Below are 24,204 nucleotides of genomic sequence, written 5' to 3' on the forward strand. Positions count from 1 at the left end.
AAGAGAAGCCAAATTTTTCTATCTGTGTCCGCTGAGTATTCTTAAAAAATAGAGGTAAAGCAAGAGTTTTTGAAACATTTAATTTATAATTTGACAATTGACTATATAGATTAATTAATATCATGAGGCCCTCTGTTGATCTTACTGGGTCCTGAATTGTTATAAGGATATCGTCCGCGTATAGTTTTATTTTATGAGTCTCATCTTCCCCACAACCTTTAATTTGCCGACTAGACCTAATCTCCCTAGCAAAGGGTTCTAACAAAATAATATATAAAAGGGGGGAAAGTGGGCAACCCTGTCGAGAACCATTAGTTAACAAAAACCAAGAAGACTCAATCCCCGGTCCAACCACTCTACCCATGGGGGTTGTATATAGAGCCATAATAGCTCGATGAAATACCCCACCAATACCAAATGAAAGTAGGGCTTCTGACATGTATCTCCAACTGACTCTGTCAAAGGCTTTCTCTGCATCCAATGACAGAGTCAGATGGGGAACCCCCTTCCGCCTTGAGTGTTCCAATAGATCTGCGAGGGCTCTCACATGGTTTGCAGAGGATCTACCGATGACAAATCCTGCCTGATCTTTATGGATCAAACAGGGGAGAACCTTTTTTAATCTTTGGGCCAGAATACCTGTGTAAATTTTAAGGTCTAAAGGGTTCTTCCCTGTTTTCAGGATAGGAATTATATTACCTCTTAATAATTCACTAGGAATATTCCTTGTGTTCATACCCTCGTTAAAGACAGTAGACAAATTATAAGATATTCCATTTATAAATGTTTTGTAAAAATTAGCATTAAAGCCATCCGGGCCCAGAGATTTTTATTTTATTTTAATGCTTTAATTCTATTTTTAACTTCATCAACTGTTATAGTTTTATTCAGCTCATTGAGCATTTATCTGGTTGGTTTAGGGAAGACCTTAGTACTAAAATATATTTTTTTTCCCCAGTTCAGAGCATTTCTGTGGATTATTATATAAAGCACTGTAAAACTCATTGAAAGCTTGTCCTATTGCTCTAGGGTTCAACAAAATCCTTATGGACTAATCTGGTAATTCGATTTTTTACCCTTTTTTTTTTTTAATAAATTGGTAAGCAATTTGCCCGCTCTGTTCCCTTTATAGTACCTATTCATTTTTAAAGCGTTCAGTGTTTTATTTACTTTCTCTAACAGAAGATTATTGATCTTGTTTTTTTATTTCTCCAATCTTTTCTGTCAGGTGAGCTGATGGTAATTTTTTATTTTCTATTGTCACTAATTGAAGGTTAATATATAATTCTGAAAGAGATGTTTACGTGGCTTTTTTCCTTTGGGCCTCTAATTTAATGAAGTGTCCTCTAATTACTGCTTTATACGCGCACCATAAGCTGCCCGCTGATATCTCTTCTACTTCATTCTCTTTAAAATATAATTTAGTGGTTTCCTCTATATATGAGATATCTTGATCTTTCTTCATTAAGTTATCATTCAATGTCCATTCCGGACGATGCTTAAAAACTAAATCTTCTACAGAAACTGTCACTAGATTATGATCAGACCAGGTAATTTCATGTATTTTTTATTTCAAAACCCTAGACATCAAGCCTGAATCTCCAAGCGCTAAATCTATCCTTGAATATGCTTTATGAGATTTAGAGAAGCAAGTGTAGTCTCTCTCCATAGGATATATAGTTCTCCAAATATCAAATAAAAAATTATTATGTATTAACGTTTGAAATCTTTTAGCTTGCGAAATAACGTTTTTTTCGTTCGTCCTACCTTTGAGTCATTTTATCTAGGTCAGGATTTAATATACAGTTAGTCTCCTAAAATCATCAAGAATCCCTGTTTAATTTTCATTATCTTTTGAAAGAGAGACATAAGGAAATGGACCTGTGAGCTTTTTGGTGCATATACGTTAACCAATGTCATTTTTTTATTCAATTCAAATATCATTATTATGTATCTACCATCCGGATCAAGTTCTATTAATTTTATATCAATATCCATATCTTTAGAAAATACAATTGCTACTCCTCTTTTTTTTTTTCTTTCAGTGAGGCCTCGAATATAGTGGGGAATCTCTGCGTTTTTATATTTATTTTAGGGCTGCAACTAACGATTATTTTAATGGATTAATCGGATAAATTTTTTTTCAATTTAAAATAATGTAATAAAAAACGTACAATTTACACTTTCATCTCTTTATCACAATGGCCTCTCGCTATTCACCTTCTTCATTTACTGACATAATAAAAGCTACAAGAACCCAAACACAGTGTTTCTCAAACTAGGTTTTAATACAAAGTTATTAGTAAATATTAATTCATATGTTAACTATTTTTCATATTTAATAAAAACTATGAGAAAAAAGCCTTGTTTAAATTTTTTTTATTTACCAAACTGCCCCCGGTTATGCACATCTGACCCCCAGCTTGCCACTCTGCCCCCATATATGCCTTATACCTCTTATATGCCAGTGATATGCAACTGAGCCCCCTGATATACCTTTTACCCCCAGATATGTTTTATGCCCCCCTGATATGCCTAATACCCCCTATATGCCCTGAAATTCATAATACCCCCCATACACCACTATAACTCACCCATACACCACTCTGGCTCCTCCCCCCTCATATACACCACTCTGGCTCCTCCCCCTCCCAGTCATCACTCTGGCTCCTCCCCCCTCCCATACATCACTTTGCCTGCTCCCATATAACACTTTGCCTCCTCCCTCCTCCCATACTCCACTCTGCCTCCTGTCAGCCACGGAGGTTTACAAGACACCAGGGAGCCGGGTAGAGAGGCAGAGTGCCGTATGGGAGGGGGAGGAGCCAGAGTGGTGTATGGGAGGGTGGCTCCCATACACCCCTTTGACTCCTCCCCCCTCCCATACACCGCTCTGCCTCTCTACCCGGCTCCGTTACTGACAGGAACTTTCACTGCAGCTTCATAGAAGCCTTAGCGTAAGTGAAGGTGAGTAACGGAGGCTGTCTGTGCGATGCAGACCCCCACCGGCTGACAGAGAGGATGATCCTCTGTCAGCCGGTGGGGGTCTAAACGATGCGCACAGACAGCCTCCGTTACTGCCCTTCACTTACGCTGAGGCTTCTATGAAGTCAGTAACAGAGCCGAGTAGAGAGGCAGAGTTATGTATGGGAGGGGGGAAGAGTCAGAGGGGTGTATGGGAGGGGGAGAGAGACGGAAGTGAGAGACCGGCCGACAGTGAGGGAAATCCAGGTCCCCTGCAGCGTTGTGGGGGATCTGGATTCTAGTGTTATAATCCGATCTCTGTTTGAGGTCGGATTATCATTTTTATAATCGATAAAAATCGATTCGATTAATCGATAATGAAAATCGTTGACAACGATTTTCATTATCGATTATTATCGATTTTATCGATAAGTTGTTTCAGCCCTAATTTATTTTATCACTAGATCTCCCATGTGTCTCTTGGATGCAACATATATTTATCTTTTCACTCCATTATCTATTTAAAAGTAATGTTCGTTTTTGAGGGGAATTTAATCCTTGGCCATTAATCGTAGCAAACCTAAGCATTACGTTCAAATTGTTTAATATTTATTGCTGTCCTGGTGATGCTTTCTAGTCGGTCGCGAACCAAAGGAAAAATTACACTAACATACAAAACACTAATACAACATTTAAGACATTGCACAGTATATATCTCAATTCTACAAAGAGAAATATACATCCACGTGTCTCTCGCTACAATCCCATAAAGGCGAGAAATACACGCGGATAATTACAATCCTACAGATGGTTGTCGGAGCTATTAGGGTGTCCCTAGTAGACTAGATTTGACTCTTAGAAAAGGAACGCATGCAGAAGAGAAAAAAAAAAACCAAAAAAAAAACCAACTATCGATAAGTCAAATATCTAATATAACTTTTATGTTAACTTCCCGTGCCCTAAGACCATAGTTATTCAAAAGTGATTTTAGTAATCAGGATATATATATCCTTTAGTGCTATATCTATGAAATATTCTTTATGTATGATTAGTTCTTAACTTATTTTACCTTCAAACTTAATAACAAATCCCGTGAATGATAATATCCTCAGTGTTAATTTCTCATGGCTTATAGGCCATATCAATTATCAATTTAAGTGTTAATTTCTCATGGCTTATAGGCCATATCAATTATCAATTTAAGTGTTAATTTCTCATGGCTTATAGGCCATATCAATTATCCATTTAAAAAAAAAAGAGTACTTGGATCCATTAGTGCATTTTCTAAAAAATATTAAAACCATTTAAATAAATCGTGTTTAGTGCTATTCCCCATAATTATTTTGTAAAAAAAAACCAAAACATAATAATGAGACCTATCCCCATATTTAATGTGTGTGAATATTCCTATTACTTATGTCTCCAATATCTGTGTACACCCAGTATTGGCCAGAGGGCCATATCTCTTCAAAATAATTATTATGTTTAAGGTGTTTAATCCTTTAGTGTTGTTATTATAAATGTTATTAATATCTTAAATAATGCTAGCTCTTTACTTATAATAAATCCAAGCTTTGCTTGAAGAAAAAAAAAATAAAATAAAAAAAGGGTTCACAGACCCAGTATTCATATTCATAATTTCTATCAAAGTACATAAGACATACTCTTTGCTGTTATTATTTAGACCGTTACTCTTTCAGTGTCTTTTTATGTTTATAAGACTTTTTAGTACAGTAGTATGCTGTATGTTAAAAAAACCAACTTACTTTTAGTGTCCATCTTCTCAGAATATGATTGAGAGGGCGACCCTTCCCCAGCTATGCTTTCTTTTGAACAGTTCTTGGAGGATGAAGGTTTGTTTGCACTCTTTAGGGAGAGCTTGCTCTTCGGGCAGGTACAGCTGAACATGCACTCTACACGGCGGCAGTGATTGCAATTAGTTCTTTTGCGGCTCAGGCTCTGACAAACGCAACCAAGACGACAGAATTCTCTCTTACACGATGCTGCTTGCTTACGAATAGATTTGGATGCAGGTTTGCTTTTAACAGATGGCTGAAAGAAGATAAGACACAAGAGAAAGTAAAACAACTTTTTTTTTTTTTTAATAAAAGACAGACAAGACAATTTAACCTATAACACCTTTCAAAACAGTGGACAAAGACCACACACATTTAGAACATGTTTTCAAAATGACAATATGGTTCCCCATACCCTCCAACAAGAGCAGCTCACTGTTTGTAATACCAAACATGTCAGGGCACCTAAAAGGTTATTGTTGGCTTCCACTGGCAAAATTAAATACCTAACCTATGGAAAATGTATGAACCCAACCTTACAAAAGAGTTCTTATCAATAAGGTGCTCACAATAATAATAATAAGGTTTTTAACTATGGCTGCATGTTCCCCACAATTTTTTAGATTGACTTTTACTTTGGAGTTGCCATGTACCTTGGTGCCGGTCTTCTGGTTCGGCATCTTAGCTTTGCGTAAACCTGGCATCAAACCATCTGCAACCTGATCTGTGGATAGCTCTATGGAGTCTGATGGAGTAGGATTATCCTTTTCTATAACAGGGAATGGCATATTGGGTTTAGACTTGGACTTTATTTTGGGAGTTGAGCTCTTGCGTTGGGTTTTTGACTGTTTCTTAGCAGATAGTGGCTTTACGGAGGAAGGAGATGGTTCTGAAGCCTGTTTCTTCAAAACGCTGTCCAAGGTCCTCACATAACTGGTGCTTTTTGTTGGGAGTTGATAAGCGATGGCTGGCTTAGATTCTTCTGGATAATATTCCCTTGAGTTTTCCATCAACTTTGCTTCGTTTTCTAGATACTCATCCAATTCATCACTGCAGAAGGCTGAACGGTTCTTTAGGGGGTTTTCTGAGTTGCTGCCTGAAAAATTAAAAACAGCAGTGATGAATATGTTTTTATACATGGATTAGAACACTAAGAGTCTCTCAGAATAATATGACTTAATTTCAATAACAGGACAGAAAAGGCCAGCTTCTCCTGCACATTTACAGCAGCGATTAACAATGTCAGCCTTAGACCCTTGACATTCACAACACCTCACCTTCATTTTTTAGTGAAGATGCCGAAGCAGTTGAGAATTTGTCTCTCCAGCCTTTTATTTTTGTATAATCTGTAGTCTTTCCAGTTCGTGACACAAATGGAAAACCGGAAGCTGGGTGGAAATAAAAATAAATAAATCAAGTCAATGCAGAGAATTAACTATATGAAAATGGATATATTTCCCAATTAGACAGTACTAAACTAAACTAACAAATACGGACAAGAAACTACAATAGCGTTGCATCTATAAGAAACATATTTTTGCTTAATAATACTGTCAGAAATGAAAACTAACTATCTTGTATTAAAGAAACTAGTTTAGCTTCCCATGTTTAAAAATTCATGCTTCAATGTAATTGGATTCAAGGCTAAATAAATGTCTTATTGAAAAGAGGGGTTAAACAAGCACTGTCTTGTGGAAGCTACCAGATCAGACCCACCTGCATTACATCCAGTAATGATGTATAGTCAATGCTATAGCAGTGATTCTTGTAGGTTACTGTACATACAGACATGTATTGTTAACGGAGACACTCACCCTGGGCACACATCCCATAGTTATCCCATCTGGAATTACTTGTGATAGGAGGTAGTGGAAGTTGCACTCCTAAGTATCTCAGATCAATGCCCACAGTGCGATCTACAATAGTCAGTTTAAGTCCCACTGCAGAGAAAATGGAAAACGCACTATAAAGATTGCCAGTTCAAACCTCAGAATAACCAGATCACAAGTAACATTAAACGAAAACATTGTCCAATTTTTTGCTTTTTACCCCCAAACACCAGCCTTGTCTAAGACAGAAGAAGTGACCATCCCATTTGATTCTATCTACCTACCTTAGTGCACGTCTATAAAGTTCAGATGCGAAATGGCAGAAGTATTAAGTGATATGCATCTCCAACAGAACAATTTTCACAAGGTCACTTGATTTTAAGGTTTGATGGCTTTTTAGCAAATAAATAATGAATGGGAACAGGAATTTGAGGGAGAAGCACTGATGTAAGAAAACCAACTCAGTGCATATATAAAAGACAAGGTGCTTATGTAAGACTAGATTATTTTGAAGACATTTTATTTGAGAGTGCATGTTCTGTGCTTGTATGGATCATCTGAAATAAAACATGACATAGTTTACCTTGTTGAAGGGCTGGGTGGATCACCTGCCGATGTCTCATTGTCTGAAGATCTGCCACGAGCTGCTTCTGAAGCCTTGAAATCTTTTGGAGTTCATCTGAAAGGAAGTCAGGGAGAAAATATCTCAATCTAAACTAATTAGACAAACGAATAACACAACCTGTTGGGATAATAAAGGCGTGAAGGTAAAGGGACGCTTCCACAGCTTTTGCTATAACGAGATTAAGTTATATTATTATCTTTACATATATCCACGAGGGGGCACTAGAACAGTTGGGACAAAAAAGAAAAAATAATAGTGTATACTGTTGTCAAGTTATGTCCTGGAGTTATTATTCTGCTGCCCCAACCAATAAACTTCACCATAGGGTAGAAATAACTTTAAAGGGACAATGTCTCTAGTATTAAATCACACAGTACACTAGGTGTACACGATACATTTTGGCTAATGAAAAAGTTGTAGTTTTTGTATTATTATGGGGGATTTATGTTGCAGTTTCTAAAAAAAACAAAACAAAAAAAAAACAGCGCTGACTGATTTAGATATGGCAGTATATCAATGGATTTAGCACAGCTTTTTTATGCTTTAATCCATTTCTATATTTAGCTGGAGGAAAAACAGCTGCTGTGAATGGGTTATTAAATCATATATATATATATATATATATATATATATATATATATATATATATACGTAATTACTGGTTCTGATAATTATTTTGTGCAAGTAAAATGCGTGAGGAAAACATTGTACCCTTTTCTTCTTTGGATGTTGGTGAAACTGGAAAACTTGACTGTGCATCTTTGTTCGTTGTGCCTCCTGTGTGAAGATCCAATGCTTCCTAAAAGTAAAAACAAGCATTCAGAGACTACATAGAAATCCTAATGGAAAGTCAGATTCCGTCAGACTCCTGCAGGATTTCATGAAGAAAACGTACAGATCTGCTTGACTCCTCTTCTAGACACACAACCCAGTCCGCGCTGGGAGAAATCAGGAGGCAGCCACGAGGTATAGGAGCAACTCATAAAAGTCAAATAAGAATTACACACAGCCAGGACAATCACCCCAAAGGTTTAGGCTCTGAGCAAAGTTTAACCCCTTAATGACAATTGCCGGTTCTGGCACGGCACGGAAAAACAAGTCGATTATGACAAATGACGTGCCAGAACCGGCACGCCTTTAAACGGGTGCAGAAAGCGATCTACGTTCACTTTCTGCACCCAAACAGTGTTGCTGTAATGCCTCGACCTCGAGGCATTCAGCAACGCCACGATCGGCACCAGGGGCCATATCTGGCCCCTCCCCGGGGCGTCAACAACCGCCATACATTGTATGGCGGCGGACGCCCGTTTTAAAAGCGTTTAGGAGGCGATCAACGATCACCTCCTAAACTTAAATGGTGTCGCTGGAATGCCTCGATCAGGAGGCATCCAGCGACACCAAACACTTACCTCTGGATGGACTGTGACCGCTCCGGAGAGCGGTCACAGCCGTAGCTGCCGGTGATGTTCGCCATCTGCAAGATGGCGGCGGCCCGGGAAAAAAAAAACAATAAAGGTGAAAAAGTTCGCTAGACAATCTCCTGACCCTCTGGAGAACTCTGGCTCCACTTGCAGGTTGAATACAGGCAAAAAAAATAAAATATATATATAAAAAATATATTTTTGTGAGCAAGTCCTAAAATTAGCACATTAGCTTAAAACAATTCTCGCATGGAAAGAGTTAAAATACTGGCATATTAAATGCCCATGGGGTGTCTACTTTAAAAAAATGTATGATTTGATGGGGTAAATTGAATTGGCCGGGTTCAACAATGTCCCAATTAACACGGGGGGGGGGGGGTGGGGGAGAATGGCCACACATCTAATTTCCAATTAGAAAAATGCACACGTACCAAATGTGGCCTTTTAGTTCCCCCAAAAAATGACAAACCCATGCATGTGGGGTATCACTGCGCTCAGGAGATGTTGCTGAACACGCCGATAATGGCGTTGCTGAATGCCTCGAGGTCGAGGCATTACAGCAACGCCGTTTCGGTGCAGAAAGCGAAAATAGACCGCTTTCTGCACCCGTTTAATGACGTGCCGGTCCTGGCACGTCATTTGTCGTTATCGACATGAATTTCCGTGACGTGCCCGGACCGGCAATTGTCATCAAGGGGTTAAAGATGGCGTTCTACTTAGACACAACATTAACCAAGTTTTTTAGTATGTTAAGCAAATAAGCAGATCTATCATTTTTATACACGAGTTTTTAGTTACACGTGCCTGTGTTTGCGCCATATGACACATGAGTATTCTTTCTGGGGAGGGACTGCGGATTAGACTTTATTAGGAAAGGTTTATATAGTTTTATGAAGTGTTAAATCCAGTGTCAGAAATGTATAGATTTAAGAAGCCCGCAACTATACTCTTACCTTTGAAGCAAATGCCACAAATAGGACTCCTTCTACATCCTCTAGATCCGGATGAACATCCTGAAACTGTGAGGATTCTACTGGGCTGCTTTTTTTTGAATAGCGTCTGGTTTTAGTCTTGCTCTTCCGAGGCCTCCCTCTTTTACTTTTCACATGTGGTGGAGAAATCTTTTCGATTCCAGCATTCTGAGTTTTATGAATGAAAAGGGGAAGCTTCTTTTTTGACACACATGACACTCGAGTCTCGATCTCGTTATCCTCCGGAGTGTTACAATCAACGTTACTTAGGCTTGGTTCATTGTTGTGTTTAGGATCATCTTTATCAGTCTCAGGTGTATTACCGGAGGAGGCAGCCACGTCATGTTTTTTCTGGACAGAAGATAGAATACGATATAAATCCTGACTGCTCAGCATGGGGTCCTGCAGGTCAGGACCCTTTGATTGTCCCAGACACACCATAGGCATTTTCTCACTTTGAAGTTTCAACAATTTTGTTTTGGCAACCCCAGAGGGGCTGCTGTGGGAGCGTTTTCTCTCACGGCGCGTCTCTGCCCTGAATTGTGCAAACTGTTTTTGTAATATAGGGTAATCATCGTCGCTGTTAGAGTACTCATCTGTTACTTCCTCATCAGAAGACTCCTGCTTAACAGCTACTGACTTGGTAGGCATCACTTTGTCATAGTCGTAGTCATCAACAGGCTCCTCTTTGATAATGTTTGTTTGGTCTTTGTGCTCTTCGGGAGAGGACTCATTGGAGCTTTTATCACAACTGTCCAGGACACACACAAAAACAAAGTAGGAAAGCAATTATTGTACTAAGGAAGAAAAAAACCATCGGAACAAAAAAAAAAAAAAAAAATGGAATCAGGGATCCACTGAAGCCAACTAAAGGGTTTTATTCACTAAATAGAGAATTGTCAGGAAAGCTGTGATTATAACTCCTTGACTTCACATTACTAGGGCTGCAACTAAGGATTATTTTCATAATCGATTAGTTGGCCGATTAATCTGATAAAAAAATGAATGTAAATTTTTCATTTATTTAAAATAATTTAATAAACAAATGATGTTAAATACAAACAGCAGAATAAAAAAAACTTTGATAAAATGCATTTCTTGTCTTTATTTCCCAACCAGCCCCCCCCAATTTATGCACATTTGAGCCCAGGCTTGCCACGCTGCCTCCCACATATACCACTCCACTCATGCCACTGTTCCTGATACACCTTATACACCACTCCATCCTCCCCACACATGCCACGCTGCCCTCCCCACATATGCCACTCCACTCTACCCCCAGATACGCCACTCCACTGTGGCCCCAGATATGCCTTATACACCCTGATACACCACTCCATCCTCCCCAGACATGCCACACTGCTCTCCCCACATATGCCTTATATACCCTATATGCCTTATACCCCCAGATAAGTCTCTCCGTCCTCCCCAGATATCTCATAGTCCCCTCATAGAGTCACAGACTCGTTCTCAGCACACTGACACCATACTTTTATAAATACATACAGGATTAATCTTCACTGCCCCAGGATTTAGATTCCCCTTAGTTTGCCCCCCCCCTTTATCTCTAACTGCACCTTAAGTTAACTTTATTAAATTAACCCTCAGTTTTCAGCATTAACTAGGGCTGCAACTAACGATTATTTTAATAATCGATTAGTTGGCCGATTATTTTTTCGATTAATCGATTAATCGGATAAAAAAAACAATATACAAATTTTTCGTTTATTTAAAATAATTTAATGAACTGGATGTTAAAAAACAACTTAAAATTTACATTAACATTCTTATTTTGTTATGACGTAATAAAAAACAATATTTTCAAAGTACAAGAACCCAAACACAATATTTATGAAACAAAATAACCCCAAACATTCTGAAAAGAGGTGGACTATTACTGTTCAAGAAACTTTGCCTCAGCGCTGGCACTTTGCACCCAGCGCTGGCACTTTGCACTGTGCCCCTGCACCCAGTCTCCAACTCTGCCCTGCACCCACACTCACACCCTGCCCTGCATCCCCACCCCCACTCTGCCCTGCACCCAGTCTCCCACTCTGCCCTGCACCCCCACTCACACCCTGCATCCCCACCCCCACTCTGCCCTGCACCCAGTCTCCTGCCCTGCCCCCCCACCCCCACTCTGCCCTGCACCCCCCACCCCCACTCTGCCCTGCACCCACACTCACACCCTGCCCTGCATCCCCACCCCCACTCTGCCCTGCACTCAGTCTCCTACCCTGGCCTGCCCCCCCACCCCCACTCTGCCCTGCACCCACACTCACACCCTGCATCCCCTGAAACCCCACCCCCACCCCGCCGTGGACCCCCACCCCCGCGAACCGCACAGAGCGAATCGCACATAGACATGAAGAATACTTACCTCCGGAACGCGTCACATCCGTCACGTAGCTGAAAGAAGGCGGAGACTGCAGAGCGTGTAGCAGAAGCGGGGAACGCTCGCGGAGGTAAGTAAAAGGAGCCGAGTGCTCCAACAACGAATCGATCACTCGATTAATCAATAACGGAAATCGTCGACAACGATTTCCGTTCTCGATTATTATCGATTCGTTGTTTCAGCCCTAAATTAACTCTAAATACCCCATCAAACACAGCATCCCCTAAATTAACCCTAAATACCCCATCAACCACAACAGCCCCAAATTAACCCTAAAGACCCCATCAACCACAACAGCCCCTAAATTAACCCTAAACACCCCATTAGCCACAACTGCCTCAAACTAACCCAATACCCCACTAACCACAGCTGCTCCTAAATTAACCCTAAACACCCCATTAACCATAACTGCCCTAAATTAACCCTAAACACCCCATTAACCATAGCTGCCCCTAAACACCCCATTAACCATAACTGCCCCTAAATTAACCCTAAACACCCCATTAACCATAGCTGCCCCTAAACACCCCATTAACCATAACTGCCCCTAAATTAACCCCCACCTCCCCTAACTTTCAGCAGCCCAAATATTAATTTTATACTTAGTTAGATGAGTGTCACAGCCATGTGGTTCTGGGAGAAGGAAGGGGGCGGGGCCAGTTGTCACAGTGATTACAGGGAGAGACTGGTAAGTAGGAGCTGCTGCTGTGAGTCACTGAAACGGATTTTATAATCTATAAAAATCGATTCAACTAATCGATAATGAAAATCGTTGGCATCGATTAGTTGTTGCAGCCCTACACATTACATTAGCGAGGGCGGAAACCAGTGAGCTTCTGCCACAGGAAAAGTTTGGCTGTATAGAAGTCTTCTCATCCTTTTTATTTCACGTTATGTATGGCTGAGTTTGCACTCCACAGTGAATCGTGAAGTTGAAACCACAACTCTCCTGGCAACTCTCCCTTTAGTCAACAGACCCCTAAGTGTTCTACACAAACCACAAAACATGTTTCACTACCCTGACTCCTAAAAGCAAAAGAAATGGATACAGGTACCTAATTCTACAGATCTATTTAAAGGAAAAATACTTATAGAACATACTTTTTGTTTCACCCTTCTCTTTACCCCACCCTAACAAAGACTATCAGAAACTAAACAGTGGAGAGAAATAATTAATAGCAGGGATGAATAATCGTGCAGCTCCAGAGTATTTAGTGAAATTATGATATGTTGGAGAACCTACTAGTAGAAGACATTTATTTATGTAGTATAGTGTGGCTTTCTAATATATAAACATTGCTTATTTTAACCTATGCATTATTACATCAATACATTTAGTGCGTAGAATTGTAAATTGTAGAATTTGGGAAAAGTGACAGGCTCACTAAAGGTTTAGCAAAAAAATATAAATATTTTATTTGTGAAATCAATGCACTACATACTGCTTGTTCATTGGCGTCCAATCAGTGTAATGGCTTTGGAAGAACGTGCTTTAAATTGAAGGGACTCTCTATTTAAACTCTCTGACATTTGCTGGATATGCCTCCTTTTCAATCCCTCGTCCAACGTTGACTGTTATAAGTAGTGATGCACCGAAATGAAAATTCTTGACCGAAACCAAAAATTCAGGATTCACTTGGCCAAAACCAAAATCACACTCCTATCATGCCCAGGCAGCCAGTACATGCTATAACTTGGGCATGATAGGAGTGTGATTACAGGCTCCCTATGCCATGTAACACCCCCCACACACACACTCATTCATTCCCTTAATCATGCATACTTGCTCCCCACCCCCTTACCTGAACTGAAGATCTTTCAGACTTCTGCAGGGGCCCTGCTTCCTCCCTCTGTGTTGCTCACACTCTGTGCGAACAACTTCTCTTGCCCTGCCCCAGGGGAAGAAGGAGCGGAGCAGAGTCATGTGATGTGCATTCACGTGACTCCACTGGGTTCCTGCTTTTCCTGGCCAGTAAAATTAATGCTGCTCGCACATTGTGCGGCCGGACGATTATTTTCAGCCATTTTTTCCGTCATTTTGCAGATAATGCCTTTTCGGCCGATATAAGTTAATATGGCATTATGTTAATTGTGTCTCCTTTAACTTGTCATTCTTACCCCTTGCAAATGCATGGAGAGATTCAGCCCCCCCCCCCCCCCATCTACCCTTGCTCTCTACACCCGGCTCTTTGTCTTGACACCATGCACATGATATTCACATCAACGGTAGCAGCACCGAGTTGTGTGCATGAGCAGAAAATGCAGGCTGGAAACCAGACCTTGGAGGTGGCAGTGCACTGCAGCTCCGGATCTACGGCTTCTCCAAAACGTAAGCTGTTTCATTACATTTTTTACAATAATATGCATTCATACTTGGGGGGGGGGGGGGGGCAGGACATAGTTGAAGGGACGCTCCAGGACCCCTGATTCTGAAACGTTCCGTTTGCACTAAAAAAATACATCGGCACTTACACTAGTTTGTATTTTAACCAATTCCTTGAAAGGCCCTTTGTCAGTTGGTCTACTTTCAGACCTTGTGTACTTTCAGACTTTGTGTAAAAGCTTACCACAGTGAAGCCGGAATCCGTGTCTCAGTGTGGCGCAACTAACTTTAACTGATGCAAACGCTCTTCTCCACACCTACATTACGACGGTTGCCAAAGCCAGCGCCAATTAGTAACTGTGAGGGGCCAAGCATGGAATAATCATGCCAATCCCGACCAGAAGTTAAAATAGCTGGTCTCACTGTATACAAAAGGCAGGTCCTTTACACATATTATTGGTTATTCCAGCCGTACCTACGATTACTTTGTCTATAGAACTTTTCCTTTCAGACTCTCTCATGAACTGGTATCTATACATGGGACGCCGTGTCCATAAAGCTCAGCATCACCAGCCAATACAACAGTATTTCAGGTGCACTTATCTGCTCGTAATAAATGTCGGCACTAGGCTTCTGGAAACGTTGCTTCAGTGTTTTCAGGCTGCAGCATGGTTGTTGTACGATATGTAGTGTGCATTATATAAAAAATTTAATTATTTTTGTAAATATATTATTTTCTCAACATACCTGTCAACATTGTCATCCTTTTGCTCCAAAAGATTTGAATATGCAGGCTGTGGATTGAGAAAATTGAGGAAATCGCACTCAGCACTGAAAGCTTCATTGTCCGCATTAGCAGATGAACATTCTGAAACTTTAAAAACCTCTCGAAGTTTCCGGATACTTTCAGGATGATCGTGCTCTACTTGCTTTTTGTTTTCCGCAGAATCTGCTTCTTCATCGGTGCTCTTTGGTTTTGTGTCTTTTGAAGGTCTTCCACACACAGGTGCTTCTCTAAACCCTCTGGCAAAAGGGTTACAATCAATTTTTAGCTGTGTGATTTGAAAGTTTTGGTAAGCCGTCACAGCAATGAACTCGGTCTGCGGGAAAGTGAAAGTATGGACATCGGGCCCATTAAGTCGAATCACTTCAGTAGCTGCATTGGCAGGAACCACATGGAGTCGAGGAAGATAACGATGCATAGAGTGCAGAATGATATGGCCATCACTATCCAAAATATTATTGGTTAGCTTTAATTTGTAAAAGGAAACTGGCTGGTGCATCCAGTAATGACCTGTTGATGGAGATTCAGGGTGTATAAAGACCCTACCAAGAACATGGGGCAATGATTTGCCAATTGGCTCCCAGGACTTTCCGTTCCACTTATACCTGTGGTTGTCCATTGGAGTAATGTCCATGACCAGGATATATTTCCGATTAGAGTCCAAACCAGATAACCAGTAGCGACAATAAGGAAACATTCGCCTTCCTTGTTTTGTTAGCACCATCTCTGTGCTGCGGTGGTAAAACTCATTCCACATATTATTGTTGTCAAGGGTGACCGTAACGTTACCCGACGTACAATCTGCCGAGAGAAACACATTAGATTTTGATTTGTCGGTTCCCGATGACATGACAGGAGCGACCGAGGACAAATCTCTGTTGGCCACAAGGATTCCTTCCTCTTTGCCGTCAACGCCTTGTGACTGCTGCAATATGACGAAATAAGCTGGAGTCGATAATGGTGGTTTACAGGAGCCTTCTTCATTGCTACCTGAAGAGGACTGTGGCGTCTCCATTGTGGTCGGCGTGGCCCTAGAGCCAGCGAGCTGCTAAGGCAGCCTTTTCTTACGAAACATTCATCCTGCAAGCAAATGCGAACAAATAAGTATGAAAGCCAATGTTTTACTGATTTGGTGTTTTACACCCTACAATGAACTCCTATAATATGGCACAAGATCATACGTTTAACTAAATCTTCTAGTATCAGAAGTTGGTGGTATGCTGGTAATATCTAAAAAATTACCTTAAGTTAATAAAAAGCCAGATACAAAAGGGACAGATGTGCAATTATCACAGTTACTTCTAAGCACTACACCCAGCTAAGGGTATTAATGTTTTTATTCTAATAAAACCATCTTAACTGCTGAACCACCGTTAATAATGCCCTATCCCCTACTGATGAATAAATCCCATTGTGTCATTGTGAAGAGCGGTGTTAACCAAGAGCTTCAGGATCGGGACAGTGATGCAATGCCGTTTGCCGCACGAATCCCTGAGAACATCTACGACCGTTTCATTCCGTACAACGGTTTGTGAAACATAGCACTGTAAACTCTGCAGGAGAGGGCCCGCCCAATGTATGTAGTGTCATCTGGACATTTGCTGCAATAAGTTTAAAATTGCAAGCAGCTCTAGTTGGTTTTAAGTTTAAGCTGTCAAATAAACTTTAATGCAGATGGCAGCTGAGAAACGCTTTTGAATTTATTAAGCAGCTGCCCTCTTAGCACATCTTCTTGCATGTCATATACCTGCTGCTAGGTCTCTGCAGGCATGTTCAGAAAGCGCTCCCATTGCTTTCAATGGGAATATACTTCAAGCAGCCAATCAGTGGCGAGAGGAGGAGGGCAGTACTTTCTCCTTAAAGTACCTATCTGGCCGTTTGAAGAATGAAAAGTACTCCCATATGCGCTGTGTGTTTAGATAGCTCCCTGGATGCCATGCCCCACTTTCCGAGTAAGTAATCAATAGTTAAACATTGTTACACAGCATCATTGCGGGAAACCTCCGTGGATATCAGGAAAACTACTCGGCCGAACTCTTACACCGATCGTGCAGTAGAACATGACAACTGAAAAGTCCAAACACTCAACAAACATGCAAGTGCAGTGACTTACACCGTGCAGCTGGCCACCGAGGGTGTGTCTTCCGTTATCTGACACATTTCTGCATCCTCACTCTGAACAGCCATCTCCTCATAGTAACATCCCGAACGCCATTAGGAAATGATCCGCCTCGCGCCTAATTCCGCCCGTTCACCAGACACGTGCCTTAATTCTCGATCTAATATCAAAATTGCACAGCGTGCTTTGCGATCAGATTCAGGCGTGCGTCGTACGTCACTTGCACATGCGCACTCGGCACGGTGACGTAATGTATTCGGCTGCCCTGGCAAGAAGAGCGCCAGACTGCAGTCACGTGTTGGTCTAAAGCACAAGGAAGGGGAAGGAGGGAGATGTAGCGGGAGAGAGGGGAATGCGGAAGCGACGCACATGCGGCTCTTTAACACCTAGCCCAGGTCTCATTTACCAACGGCACCGCAACTACTTCACGCCATTTCGGAAAATGCGCTACTTTTTTTTTTTTTTTTTTAAAGATATACTTCAAGTTTTAAGGTAAACAGGTTAATATTTAACGTGTATTCGCTGTGTATGTAAAAACACCGTGAGGCTGGCACCACGTTAACACAGCCATTTCTCCCCATTTATTTTAATACTTTAAAGTGTTAGATGCCCACATCTCATGTGGCGGGGGGGGGGTCTCAAGGAAGAATTGCTTGTAGAACACGCAGCTATGGGGTATTTATAATTAAATATTATGACCAGTAATCCTTCTCAGAAATATTATCTGGGTTGGGTTTTGGCAGTGGGTTGGAGTGCAGCCTCCACATCTAGGCTGATTCTCTGAAGTGTGTGGCATCTAGTTGGGTCTGGCTTAAACATCTCCCTGTTCATTCATAGAACAAGTAAAGCGTATACTTCTGTGCCATTCTAAGAAGAACCTGGAAACTTTATGTCAGCAGAGAAAGGTTATAACAGTGGAAGGGGTACCACCTCGAACACTAGCCTGATTTTGCTAATCTTTCTGGTTGGACATCTGATTTTAAAGCATCTCCATGTTCCTTCTTAAAACATGTAAAGCTTACACTTAAAAAGCACTCTAGAATACGAAATTAAATCCATGTCAGATAGCAAATGTCTTGCTTATACTGTTACCAAAATGTATTTGTTCGCCTCTACTGTATACATACAGTGTATATATATATATATATACACACACCTCTCACCTTTCTCAATTCTTTTTTGTGTGTCCTCACAACATTCCCTCAATATTGTAAACTTGGGAGCCGTGTCCTAAATTTTTCTTTTCTCCTGTTTCACTTACATCTCAATTTTCTCCCTAGCCCCCAACTTCTCATTAACTCTCCCCCCTTTTATCATCTCTCATGATCGCTCTCCTCCTTTCATCTCAATCATTCTCTTTATCTCTCCCCTACTTTCATCCATCTCATTATCTCTTTCCTTTCTCCCTATTGCTCCTCTTATTCATTATTATATATTTTATTATATTTGTATCCCCCATGCCTTTCCCCCAGTATTTCATATATTAACTGGCAAACATTGTTTCAGTCACATGTGTAAAGACACACTCGCACTTACACACATGTACATAAACTTAACACAGACTTACACATAGACATCCATGCTGACACACCCTTGCACATAAACACCCATGCTCACACATACACATCCATACTCATGCACATTCATGCTCACACATACACATCCGTACTCATGCACATTCATGCTCACACATACACATCCGTACTCATGCACATTCATGCTCACACATACACATCTGTGCTCTCACACACATACATGGTCGTATATACATGTACTTCCATCCTCCCCCTACCGCTCTCCCTCCATCCCTTATTCACCCTCTTTGCTCAGCAGCAGATTTTGTTGGCTGCTCGTTTAACTACAGGGTCACATAATGCGAGGTACAGTGAAGAAGCAGCCAAGAATATCTGTTCCTCCCTCCCCAACTGGCCCTTAGCCCTGAATGGAGACTCTGGGGCTAAAGTATGCTTTACCCTAGAGTCTCCATTAGGGGCTATGAAGTTGAGATTCGGGACTTCAGCCCCAGAAGCCCCTTTTGTGACACCCCTACAAATGTCACAAAAATAAAAACTTCCAAGATACTTTCCTATTACTTTGTAGTAGCCAATGAGCCCATCCCACTTAGTGGCATTAAATAAAAATAGAATGACCCCCCCCCCGTGGAATGTGTTATATCAGTTAAAACATAAGGAACAAAAAAGGGACCAGAGGTTTGTTGACAAATTCCATTTGTGTGTAGCAGAGATGAAAGTAAAGGTTAGAAATTATAGTGAAAAGGTACATCAGAGATCTATTTTGGAATCATATTAAGAAATCTGAGGTCCTGAAAGTTCATGTCATTATGGGCCTGTTTCTATATTGCCCCAATAAAACGTATAACCTTCAACTGAAGACTCCCTTCCCTTGGATCAATACCACCATATCAATTTCTCTTTCTTGTTAGAAACACCAAAAACACTTAAGATTTCCTAAGACCATCACTACCAGTTTTGCCATCAACTCTAGTCTCCCCATCAAGCACATCTGTCAAAGTGCATTGGGGTAATATGTAACGTATGTAAAGTACATTTGTCTGTGAAGCACATGTAAAGTGCTACTAGGATTCATACCCCAGTAATTTGTCCTGTATGTGAACCTATATATGTTTGTGCCCTGCATGAAAGGCAGTTACCCCCCCCCCCCAGCACAGGGACCTGCTAGACACACCAGACTTCAGCAGCACGGGGTTAAAAGGCATAAGGTTTATCATCGGAGCATCAAAAGCATATACACTGGTATATGAAAGCTTTAAATGTTCTTAGTAAAATGCAAACTAAATAAGGACACAATTAGACAAGTGTATGTATGCAAAAGTCTAAAAAGATGGTTTAGGAAAGTGACAGATCCAGGTCGACATAATAACCAGACTAGATATTTTGCAGTATTGTGTGACTATTTTATTTTCCAACTATTATCAGCATTAAGCAAAATATCAATGCCTTATACATGCCAAGACACTACGAACAGCGATCACGTGAATCATGTCACCAGACTACCACGTGACCCGCCTTCCCCACCCAGCCACTCTTCGCTCGCACGCTTTGCTATCAGTCATTTCTCCGCTCCCTCAACCTGGTTTGCCACCGATCTTTTTAGCGTCCGCTTCTTCTATACTTTCGCTTAGCCTGGTTCTTACAACGTACTCGTTAAGTATCGTTCTGTATAAGGGTTAACAGAAAGACAGAATAAAGCAAAGCTACAGCGGCGCCAAAAGTACAATGGTAGGCTAACCCTGATTGGCCGCCGTGCCCCATGTGATTAGTAGCGTTTTTCCACTCTCGTCTGGGCGGTAAACAAACACAAAGCTGAATTGAGACACGCAATTTAGCAAACGGGCTTTCGTACACACAGGTATTCGCTGATAACGGTCAGACAGTGGAATACTACCTCAGCTACTTAATATAAAAACATTCACACCTAACGGACCAGCGCCTCAGGAGTGCTAATTGTAATATGGGGCTGACAGGGGATGTAATTTTAACTCGGACCAGTACCTCTCCCGACATGCGAACTCTGCACGCCCTCTTTGCGCTTTATTTTCTCTCGGGCGGTGCAGGGCACGAGACTCCCTCAGTACCCCGCTGCTTCGAATGAAAATCTCGCGTGGCGCACGCTTGCGGCGATATGATTGGTCGGACCGGTCACACGGCGCCTCCTGGCTCCGCCTGCCCCTGCTAAGTTCCGTTTGGCACCCTGCGTGATTTTTCCTGTTATACCTCATGGTTGGGGGCGCCAAGAAACGTGGACGGAACGCAGATTCCACCCACTGCGCATTAATGTGCCGTTATTACTTTAAGAACGAACTAAGACTGCTCCAAAGATCAGAACTAACGGAGAATGGCACGGAATGTTAGGACAATCCTCAGCTAGTTCGTTGTAGAAAAATTGTAGCTACAGGAACATAATACTGTATTGGGCTGCTGGTCGGATTGTAACTGTTATTTATGGGAGGCATCTTTGCTACTAATGTGTAATCTTTCATGATGGGGTTTTATGCTGTTCTAATGCTGCCGCTGCACATACTTCCTGGAGTGACCCCCCCGGTGTCAGAAGTGACATCTGGCAGCCAGATCCAACCAATCATCACTGGGTGTAAAAGTGCTCCTGTTGAAACCAAGGGTTTCCTCTTGGATTTTTTTTTAAACCAAAGTAAACGTAATGAAAACAAAATAATTTTCTAATTATGCCCCCACCCACTTAATAACTTCATCAGATGCATGCATTAGTACATACTGTACATGTGGATTACACACGAAACTACTGGAAGTGATAGTGCAGAGACAAATTATAAGGGGTTAAATTACAAAATAAGAGCATAAAAATATCAACATGCATGACATGACATCATTATTTCACACATGGGCTAAAACTCTTATTACCCTCATTATCAATTTGGCTGATGAAGATGAGGGTTGTAGCCCACAAAAGGTAATCAGTCCATTTTTGATAATTTGATAAAAATAAATATTAGCATTTGAGTGTTTTTAGATTACTTTTTTTTTTTTTTTACTGAGGATCAGAGTGGTAGTAGGGAGAGCTAATGTCGCAATACCTTATCACAACATTGTAGCAGAGATCAGGCATGACAAACCAGCATGCAAGCCAGATGATCTCAGTAGATCAATTGTCAGCTCTTTATTTCTTTTCCCAGTGTCTGTTACCATTGTAGCAAACAGCCATGTTTGGCTGGCTGCTCCATGGACTGATTGCTGCCTAATGGACAGCGTTCATTCCTGAATTTTACTTTATTTTTATTCTTAGAGGATAACATCTCCCCAAGAGGAAGCCTGGAAGTTTAATACTAAACGGAACCTTGTTTTTAGGAGCTGAGCAGCAGTTTCCCCTACACTACACTGAAGATTAAGCACTTAGGTGCAAAACATTTTTTGCACTTTTAGATGTTACTTGCATAATAAAAGATGTTCACGAACAGAGGTTTTAAATTTCATTATTCACCAGCTGAGTGAGAGTCCCAGCCTCAAGCTGGGACAATGTAATGTCTCTGAAGGAGAGCTCTTGGGTGATACTTTACATTGAAAATGATTGAGCGGGCAGGCTCAATTTGTTTTTGGACGAATGTAAAGTTTACGTCTGTTTGAAAAGAATTGAGCCCACCCACTCAATAATCTTCCTGGGCGGCTGAGTAAGTCTCAGCCAGGTAAGCTGGCAAACTGGGGATAGTTGGCATTGGGACATTGGGAAGCTGTTAGGGGACAAGGTTGGCAGTTAGAAGCTGTTAGGGGACAAGGTTGGCACTGGGAAGCTATTTTTGAGACAAGGTTGGCACTGGGAAGCTATTTTTTTGGGACAACATTGGCACTGGGAAGCATTGGCACTGATAAACTGTTAGGGGACAAGGTTGGCACTTGGAAGCTATTTTTTTTTTACAAAGTTGGTAATGGGAAGAGAAATTATGTTTATAATTTACTGTATTGTTAGTACCGTATTGGCTCGAATATATGCCGCACTTTTCCCCCCACTTTAAGTCTTTAAAGTGGGGGTGCGGCCTATATTCGGGGTCTAGCACCCGACGCCCGGGACATGCAGTTCCTGGCGCCGGGCAGGCAGCAGGGTTAGGATACATATCCCCCGCAGCGGTGCAGGGGACCTGCATCCTATCCTACTCTCTGATACGCTCAAACAGCCTCCCCTGCCAGCACTTCCCACGGGGGGAGTGCTGGCACGGGAGATTGTCTAAGCGCATCGTGCAGCCGTTCACCGCCGGTGAACGTCCGCACGATGCGTTTTACCTCTGCCCCCAAGACTTACCAGAGCAGACTCCGAGCCAATACGGTATTTTATTTTCAAGAATATATTTGCACCAATATTTTAATATTTTTAAGAAATGTGTATTTTTTGCAATTTATCATGGTTAGTAGTTTATACTATTTTATTTTTTCCCCTGCTCATTGAGAAACAATAAAAAAGAGATGTCTAACATTTAAAGAAGTATGACCTTTTTATGTAGCCAGTGATTGTATAAATACTGAAAGTACACCGGCAAATACGTTTATGCCAGCCATAAGCATAATTGTTATGTGATGCACTCGTCAGAGTAAGTGTCCCTGAGTGGCAGATGGAAAACGTGGTCACCCTAGTAAGCTGATATGAAGTCACCAGCTGCCTCTTTTGGTTTGCTTAGCCCCAGTAGCGTACCTAGGGGGGGGGCGGTCCGCACCGGGTGCCGCTCATCAGGGGGGTGCCAACTTGCCGGCACCCCTCCAGAGACGGACAGTAATGTCCGCCGCTGGAGGAGCAGGCTCGCAAGGGAGCGGTATCGGAGGTCTTTAACAGACTTCCGGCTCCCTTGAGTGATTTTAAGCCGGGTTCAACCCTTGAACCCGGCTTAAAATCACTCAAGGGAGCCGGAGGTCTGTTAAAGACCTCCGATATCGCTCCCTTGCGATCCGCGCGGCAACAGCTGCTGTGCGCCGGGATTTGTTGTCAGATCCCGGCGCACAACACTGAAGCCGCGCCCACCGCTGTCCGTGCCCTCTGACCCGGAAGAAGACAGAAGAACTGAAGAAGAGGAGCGAAGAGGAGGAAAAGAAGCTGTAAGGAGAAAAGAGGAAAGGTAGGAAAGCATTCAGTGAGTATGTGTGGATTGGTGTGCGTGTGGATTGGTGTGCGTGTGGATTGGTGTGCGTGTGGATTGGTGTGCGTGTGGATTGGTGTGCGTGTGGATTGGTGTGCGTGTGGATTGGTATGTGTGTGGATTGGTATATGTGCGGATTGGTAAGTGTGTGAGAGTGATGGGTGTTTTGCTGTACCATTTTTCATTATATAATTATGCTCTAGTACATCATAACTCCCATCACATTATACTGTTCCATACAGTGGCAGAGCTGGGAGACAGAGGCCTTGCACCCCCACCGCAGGACTCCTGAAAGGTAAGTGAACTTTAAAGGGGGAGAGGGTAGATAGTTAGGAGGGGGTAG

General features: G+C 41.7%; 1 protein-coding gene across 1 annotated transcript in view; it reads right to left on the reverse strand.

Moving 5' to 3' along the window:
- The window catches only part of LOC149274855 (MAX gene-associated protein-like), a 51,919-nt gene extending 35,862 nt beyond the window's left edge, over positions 1-16,057 (reverse strand). The window contains exons 1-8 of the mRNA XM_089505181.1: positions 15,072-16,057; positions 9,589-10,357; positions 7,926-8,013; positions 7,173-7,268; positions 6,569-6,700; positions 6,038-6,148; positions 5,414-5,856; positions 4,731-5,016 (exon numbers count right to left, since the gene is read on the reverse strand). Of these exons, the coding sequence (XP_089361307.1) occupies positions 4,731-5,016; positions 5,414-5,856; positions 6,038-6,148; positions 6,569-6,700; positions 7,173-7,268; positions 7,926-8,013; positions 9,589-10,357; positions 15,072-15,958 (2,812 nt within the window). The 5' untranslated portion in view covers positions 15,959-16,057. The remainder of the gene's footprint in view (positions 1-4,730; positions 5,017-5,413; positions 5,857-6,037; positions 6,149-6,568; positions 6,701-7,172; positions 7,269-7,925; positions 8,014-9,588; positions 10,358-15,071) is intronic.
- Positions 16,058-24,204: the final 8,147 nt, after the last annotated feature.

Source organism: Sceloporus occidentalis, unplaced genomic scaffold (genome assembly GCF_023333645.1).
Source record: "Sceloporus occidentalis isolate IW3139 unplaced genomic scaffold, rSceOcc1.0.p SCAF_316, whole genome shotgun sequence".
In the NCBI taxonomy this organism is placed as follows: domain Eukaryota; kingdom Metazoa; phylum Chordata; class Lepidosauria; order Squamata; family Phrynosomatidae; genus Sceloporus; species Sceloporus occidentalis.